At 37.2% G+C, this 8495-nt stretch overlaps 1 protein-coding gene across 1 annotated transcript; it reads left to right on the top strand.

The window, feature by feature from the left end:
* The first annotated feature begins 8011 nt into the window (after nucleotides 1-8011).
* On the top strand, nucleotides 8012-8167 carry LOC120856958 (ATP synthase subunit epsilon, mitochondrial-like). Its single transcript, XM_040232471.1, has one exon. The coding sequence runs from the start codon at nucleotides 8012-8014 to the stop codon at nucleotides 8165-8167; it is 156 nt and encodes a 51-aa protein (XP_040088405.1).
* Nucleotides 8168-8495: the final 328 nt, after the last annotated feature.

Below are 8495 nucleotides of genomic sequence, written 5' to 3'. Positions count from 1 at the left end.
ACTTCTATGGAAAACACTATAGTGATTCCTCAACAAATTAAAAAAAAAAAAGAATTACTGCATGATCCAGGAATTTGCTTCTCAGTATATACCTTATAGAAGTGAAAGCCAAGATTCAAACAAGATTTATACACCCATGTTTAGAGAAGCATTATTCACAATAGTCAAAAGGTGAAATCATCCCAAGCATTCATCAACTGATGAATGAATAAATAATACATACATACAATGGAACATTATTTAGTGTTAAAAAGGAAGAACATTCTGAAACACGAAGCAACATGGATGAACCTTGAAGACATTAACTAAGTGAAATAATCGAGGCACAAAATGACAAATATAGTATAATTATACTTCTGTAAGATGAATCAAGATTGCCGGGAGAAATATCAATGACTTCCCTGGTGGCTCAGACGGTAAAGTGTCTGTCTACAATGCGGGAGACCCGGGTTCGATCCCTGGGTTGGGAAGATCCCCTGGAGAAGGAAATGGCAATCCACTCCAGGACTATTGCCTGGAAAATCCCATGGACAGAGGAGCTTGGTAGACTACAGTCCATGGGGTCGCAAAGAGTCGGACACGACTGAGCGACTTCACATCACTTCACTCAGATATGCAGATGACACCACCCTATGGCAGAAAGTGAAGAGAAACTAAAAAGCCTCTTGATGAAAGTGAAAGAGGAGAGTGAAAAAGTTGGCTTAAAGCTCAACATTTAGAAAATGAAGATCATGGCATCTGGTCCCATCACTTCATGGGAAATAGATGGGGAAACAGTAGAAACAGTGTCAGTCTTTATTTTGGGGGGCTCCAAAATCACTGCAGATGGTGACTGCAGCCAGGAAATTCAAAGACGCTTACTCCTTGGAAGGAAAGTTATGACCAACCTAGATAGCATATTGAAAAGCAGAGATATTACTTGCCAACAAAGGTCCATCTAGTCAAGGCTATGGTTTTTCCAGTGGTCATATATGGATGTGAGAGTGGGACTGTGAAGAAAGCTGAGCACTGAAGAATTGCTGCTTTTGAACTGTGGTGTTGGAGAAGACTCCTGAGAGTCCCTTGGACTGCAAAGAGATCCAGCCAGTCCACTCTGAAGGAGATCAGCTCTGGGTGTTCTTTGGAGGGAACGATGCTAAAGCTGAAGCTCCAGTACTTTGGCCACCTCATGGGAAGAGTTGACTCATTGGGAAAGACTCTGATGTTGGGAGGGATTGGGGGCAGGAGGAGAAGGGGTTGACCAAGGATGAGATGGCTGGATGGCATCACCGACTCGATGGATGTGAGTCTGAGTGAACTCCGGGAGTTGGTGATGGACAGGGAGGCCTGGTGTGCTGCGATTCCTGGGGTCGCAAAGAGTCAGACATGACTGAGCGACTGAACTGAAGTAAACTGAAGATAACTAGAAAAGCTAACTTCATAGAGAGAAAGTAAACTGGTGGTTGCCTGGGGAAGAGGAAAGGGTAACTGGAGGGTTATTGTTTAATGAGTACAGCTTCAATTTGCAAGATAATGATTAAATATTATTCCAAAGTACTATGAAACTCTGCAAAATAATGACAATGATCATTCCAACTTTGAACCATTATTATTGTGAGATTAAATTAGTTGAAACATTCAAAATGCTTAGAAAAAATCTGGCACATGTTAAACATGCCATAATTGTAGATGATATTATTTTATGTCAAGTTTGAAAGTAGAAAATAATTGGAAGATCAGGCCAGTTATATTTGAAATATAAAAGTAGAAATATCTTTAGACCTATAGAAAAATAGATTCAAATTGGAAGACATGGCATATTTTGACCAGTAAATAAAAGTAAATTCAAAGCTATCAAAAATAGTGTAGATTTCTTAAATAATAGTTGTATTAATAGCTAACTAAATATATTAGTCCATTGTTGTAAACAGTAAAGAAAAAGGGTAAATTGGGATGAGAAATCAGTGTGTATGAAACTCGAGTGAGCTGTTATCAGTAAAATGTTTTATTAAATTTTTATTGATTGATGTGAATAAATGAATTTAGGTGATTCAAAAATTATTTGGCTATTATTCCAGATTATACTAACAAGGAAGAAAAAGGATCATTTCTGCATTCAATTTATGAAAATTACATATATGTAATTTAAAAATTAGCCATTTTACTAATCAAGCAGAGGGGGATGGGAATAAAATAAGTATAAGTAACAGAATCAATGTAAAGAAAGGAGAGAACAAACCCAAGAAGCAAATTAAAAAGCACTAAGTAAGATGATAGAACTCAGTAATCACAGTAAATTTATGCAGATTAAATTTACATGTAAACACTTAGAGATTAGTTTGTGTGTGCCTCTCTGTGTGTTTTTATTCAAATTATATTCTGCACTAGAGCAGCACAGAAAATAAAATTGTTGGGAAAATTCCTGATGGAAATATTCATCAAAGAAAAGATAGTCTACACTATGGTATTAATATTAGACAAAACACAATTTAAGCAAAAAGGGACTGTCAAAAATAAATATTAAAAAACAAAACAATAATAATCCAAAAATAAAGGAATATTTAGACTTTATAAATGTATTCATGCAATGTTCTCTATAGAAACAGCACACAACTTTTAATTTTTTAATATTAGCTAATTAATAAGGGGAAAATAACTGATAAAAGAAACAGAAGGAAATGAATATTATTCTAACCACAAAACCAGACTATGTCATACTACAAGAAAACCCTAGTAACATTCCTTTTATGATCTGGAACAAGAGAAAGATGCCAGACACTAATCTTAGACAAGGAAGACAATATCAAAGATATGTCAAATTTTACAAAACTAATCTGTAAATTTTCTCTAGTTCTGATAGACATCCATTAGACAATTTTTATAGAACTTGAAAAATGGATCCTAAAATTCATATTTTAAAAAAAATATGGAAAATACATATTGAACACATTGGAAGAAATTTAGACTATTTTTGCCATGAATGTATGGAAGAATTTTTTTTTCAGCACAAAAGTTTTATGAAAACAAATAAAATGAGGTAAAAAAAGTAAATAAATAGGAAGAGTAGTAATCTGACTGCACTTCATAAGAACAAAATTTCACAAGAATAAAAGGTGAGCAATGGAATAGAAGAAATATTTGGATCCTGTCAACAGGTGAATGGAACACAAATTGTTCTGTATCTGTACACTAAAAAAACTCTCAGCAAAAAGATGGACTTAACTATTGATACTTGCAACAGCACAGATGATGCTCACAGTAATTATGTTGAGATAAAGGAGAGCAAAATATAGAAGAGAATAAATACTGCCTGATTTAATTTTTATAAAGTTCTAGAAATGCAAATTATTCTTCAGTCACAATTATTCTACCCCTGCCAATGGTAGTCTTAGGCAAGGGGCAGGGAAGGAGAGGCACAAAGGAAACTAAGTCACAAAGAAAGTTTTGAGATTGATGAATGTGATTTTTATGGTGATTGTGATTAAACATGTATGTATATATGTATCTCAAAATTTATCAACTAACACTTTATATATGCGCATTGGCTTAGACGGTAAAGCATCTGTCTACAATGCAGGAGAACTGGGTTCGATCCCTGGGTTGGGAAGATCCCCTGGAGAAGGAAATGGCAATCTACTCCAGTACTATTGCTTGGGAAATCCCATGGACAGAGGAGCCTGGTAGGCTACAGTCCATGGGGTCCCAAAGAGTCGGACACGACTCAGCGACTTCACTTTCACTCTAATGTATATCAGGCATATCTCAATAAAACTATAATTAAAAAGAAACTGTGTACTCCATGTCAGTTAACTATTATCTTTAAATGCTCTATTTGTAGAAAATATAAGGTGCCGGGGTCCAGCCCTGGTGGATCCAGGGAATTTGAAGTGGGGACGGCGTTGGTGAGGAAAACTTATTTATTTATTAATATAGAAATATAAGATTAGATTATGAAGAAATAGTGTAGTAGGAAAATTAAGTGGAGAAAGAAGGCTGAATAACTTGGTTTATGTGGGAAGCCAATAAAGTTCCAGACAAGGAGCTTGCACCATCTACATTAGGCCACCGGCATCCTCTTAATATCGGGGGGTGCCCTGCCATGGGCTCCCCTCGCATAGATCTTAAAAGCTAGGACAAATAAGTAGACATGGTGAGCCTCCATGCCCCAGATTGGAATTTAGCCAAAAATTAAAGAGAAGACACGGGGAAAACCAGTCCAGCGACTGGCCCCGACCTCTATTGTCTAAAAAGGCCTTTTATACCTTTTTGATTGTACATAGAAATCAATGGGTAATACAAAATTATGCAGTGTTAGCAGCCCAGACTCTTATCAAAACCAGGCTTTTCTCTCTGCATACCTAGTTGTATACACAAGTCTTAGGTAATTTACATCATCTTCCGGCCAAAAGGGCCAATTAACATTTTACAGCCTTTTTTCTCATAAGGGTTTGTCAACCAAAAGACTTATTTGTGTTGATCTTCCCAAAGTCTGGTGCCACTCTCAGAAAGCACTAAATAAAGTTACATTCTTACATAGCAAAGATACAGCAACTTATAACAAGTAAAAAGAGTACAGTGATTTATAACAAAAGAAAAGTAATTAACTCAAAAGTCTAGTGTTGCTAACATCAAAACTACTATATATCTTTTTCCATATCCCGTTTACATTGATTAACATCCTCCCAGGTGCCTAAAAGATAAAAAATATGGAGGCCTGGCAGTAGTCATTGAGTCAACAGTGAAAACCCTCTACCAATATGATTTTTAACTCTTTAGAAAAGGCTCTGTATCTTTAAGATGCTTTAAGCTTTGTGCCTCTCTCGGTTGGGAGGCTGTAAGCAATTCACAAGCTGTAAGAGGTCTGGGGAAACCTGTTGGGCAAGCTAGAGAGTTATCAGAGGGGGTTTAACTAAAACATCCCTTTCAAATGCAGAAGACTAAAGCCCTGATTTGACTTTTTCCAGAAAATATCAAAAGAGTGGAAAAACAGGCAGATTCTTATTTTTTGAGGGGTGGATGCTCAGAAAATTCCAGGGGGAACCCCTGAAGCCTAATCACGTCCTTGCATTTTGTCAGGCTTCCTTCCTCATGACCTTGTCACGGGCGGGATTCCTCATGCTGGCTCCCGGCAATAAGGTTTGCACTAAAGGGAAAAATACATTTTTTAAGTCCTATGAAGACAAAAGTCATCAGGTGGCATGGAATTAGAGCTGAGAAGTTGCAAATTTTGAAAATTAAAACAAAGAAATAATTTTGTAAGAGGAAGATATGGATAATAGAAGAGTTTTTGAAAAATATTGGTATATGTGAAAGAATGAAGAGGGAACAAACGGCATGCAATTTCACTTGTTCATACATTAGGGAATTGACTAAAATCCTTAATTTCTCACCTGAAAATGGTATAATACTACACTATACGTTTTGTTAAAATTACTACTACTACTAAGTCACTTCAGTCGTGTCCTACTCTGTGTGACCCCATAGACGGCAGCCCACCAGGCTCCTCTGTCCCTGGGATTCTCCAGGCAAAAGTACTGGAATGGGGTGCCATTGCCTTCTCTGTTGTTAAAATTAATTCACATTTATTTATTTGTTTAATATCTCTGTTACATTATAATCTTGAATAACACAGGTTTTCACCATCTAATATGAATGTGTCATTTATATATAAACATTTGTTATTTAATTCTTTATATAGGTCAGCCATTATGAATATTTCCTTGTTTAGAGTTACATTTATAAATTAAATTAATTTTATTGGTAAGGCAGTCTGTTTTATAAGAGACTGTGTTTCAATGCTCTTCATCATGCAAAAAAAGTGAGTTTTAAACAGTTTTAATAATTCTTGCGTGATTCAGTTCAATTCAGTTCAGTTCAGTTGCTCAGTTGTGTCCGATTCTTTGCGACCCCATGAATCACAGCACGCCAGGCCTCCCTGTCCATCACCAACACTCGGAGTTCACTCAGACTCATGTCCATCCAGTTGGTGATGCCATCCAGCCATCTCATCCTTGGTGGTCCCCTTCTCCTCCTGCCCCCAATCCCTCCCAGCATCAGAGTCTTTTCCAATGAGTCAACTCTTCGCATGAAGTGGTCAAAGTACTGGAGCCTCAGCTTTAGCATCATTCCTTTTAAAGAAATCCCAGGGTTGATCTCCTTCAGAATGGACTGGTTGGATCTCCTTGCAGTCCAAGGGACTCTCAAGAGTCTTCTCCAACACCACAGTTCAAAAGCATCAATTCTTCAGTGCTCAGCTTTCTTCACAGTCCCACTCTCACATCCATACATGACCACAGGAAAAACCATAGCCTTGACTAGATGGACCTTTGTTGGCAAGTAATGTCTCTGCTTTTGAATATGCTATCTAGGTTGGTCATAACTTTTCTTTCAAGGAGTAAGCGTCTTTTAATTTCCTGGCTGCAGTCACCATCTGCAGTGATTTTGGAGCCCCCCAAAATAAAATCAGCCACTGTTTCCCCATCTATTTCCCATGAAGTGATGGGACCAGATGCCATGATCTTCATTTTCTGAATGTTGAGCTTTAAGTCAACTTTTTCGCTCTCCACTTTCACTTTCATCAAGAGGCTTTTTAGTTCCTCTTCACTTTCTGCCATAAGGGTGGTGTCATCTGCATTTCTGAGGTTATTGATATTTCTTCCAGTAATCTTGATTCCAGCTTGTGCTTCTTCCAGCCCAGCATTTCTCATAATGTACTCTGCATATAAGTTAAATAAGCAGGGTTATAGTATGTAGCCTTGACATACTCCTTTTCCTATTTGGAACCAGTTTGTTGTTCCATGTCCAGTTCTAACGGTTGCTTCCTGACCTGCATATAGGTTTCTCAAGAGGCAGGTCAGGTGGGCTATTAGTTAAGCTTAAAGGAGTTTCCTTTGATCAGTAAGCTTTCCAAATAAAGTCATAGTCTTTACCTCAAAAGTAGTTTTCTTCAATGAATTGTTAAGAAACTGGAATCTCACTTTATTAATTAGGGGTCATTAGATTATTAAGCACATTGCTATCAGAACTATAGTCATGTGAGAGTTGGACTGTAAAGGAGGCTTAGTGCTGAAAAATCGATGCCTTGGAACTGTCGTGGAGCCTCATGGGCTACAGTCCATGGGGCTACAAAAGGATTAGACACAGCTGTGTGACTCAACAACAACAAGAACACAAAAATTATTTTGAAAAAGGAAGATGTGAACTAATTTCCATTTAAGCGAATGATTCTGGCTACACTAGAGAAAACAGAATGTAGGGGTAGAGCAATGGAAGTAGGAAATCAAGAGGGTATTACAGTAATTTAAATAAGAGTGGAGAAGTCTGAGATCATCGTGAATGCAACGAGAAGTTGGGATTCCTGATACACTTTGGGTATACAGATGTGTAGGGTGTGGGGAAAGATCAGAATTAAGGATAAATCCACAAACTATAGCCCAAGAGTAGCATGATTGAGACGTTATTAATTTAGATGTTGAAGACTTTGGATTTATCGGGTCTTGGTAGGCACCCATCAGGAAAGCCAGCAAACTGGAAGCTTCCATTCTATGGCATCAGTGCTAAGTGCCTTACACGGAACGAGTTAACAGATATAGAAAAGAGAACAAGGCATAATTCCAGCCTCCCTGAGAATTCCAGCCAAGTGGGCTGTAGGCTGATTCATTATCAGATTGGGCACTCTCTAACCTAAAAGGAAATTGTCTGTGAGGGGCTTGTGCATACCTTCTTTAACATCCCCAAATCTTGGAATATGAAAATGTGGAGAGCAAAATGTGAGTTGTTTCAAATAAATTAGCTCTCTTGACCTGAAAATATAGCATAATTATGAAGTAACAGAATTCATGACTAATAGTAAACAACAAGAAAGTGTAATAGGAAGTTAACAGAATAAATTTCCCCAAGTGCTTTATATTCTTTATTTTATATATTCAAGTATTAGAGCTAAAGATATCATTTCCCAAGCTAGGCTGTTCACTGAGCAGACATTGACCTCATCTTTGCGATTAGGCTGGAAGCGCTCTATTCTTGTAACATCATGGCAGCATATTGGCAACAGATTGGACTCAACTACCTCAGGTACTCCCAGATCTGTGCAAGAGCCATGAGAGATACACTGAAGACAGAATTCAAAGCAAATGCCGAGAAGACTTCTGGCAGCAGCATAAAAGTTGTAAAAGTTGAAAAGGAATAATCTGCCCTAACTTAACTTGTATGTTTTAAAAGCGAAGATGTGTAAGCACATGTTATGGCAGATTGAAAATTATCTCACTTCATGGGGGGAAAAATACCTGTCTTTTTCATAGACTGACATTGCCAGTAATTTGAAGTATGGCTCAAAAATATATCATTTCACAAGTGTTTAAATAAATGTATGATATAAGAAAACATAATAATAAGTGAAATTAAGACTTTGAGAAAGTATTCTTGTCTTTGATGTTGATCAAGCTTTGCAGTCATATCTGTTTTCTGAAGATCTTAGACTAAATGAACTAATGGTTTGACAACTACTGTCTTTTAAA

The sequence above is a fragment of the Oryx dammah genome, unplaced genomic scaffold, assembly GCF_014754425.2.
Source record: "Oryx dammah isolate SB20612 unplaced genomic scaffold, SCBI_Odam_1.1 HiC_scaffold_28, whole genome shotgun sequence".
Classification (NCBI taxonomy): Eukaryota; Metazoa; Chordata; class Mammalia; order Artiodactyla; family Bovidae; genus Oryx; species Oryx dammah.
Note: the sequence above shows the minus strand (reverse complement) of the source record. Positions and strands in the feature narration are given on the sequence as shown.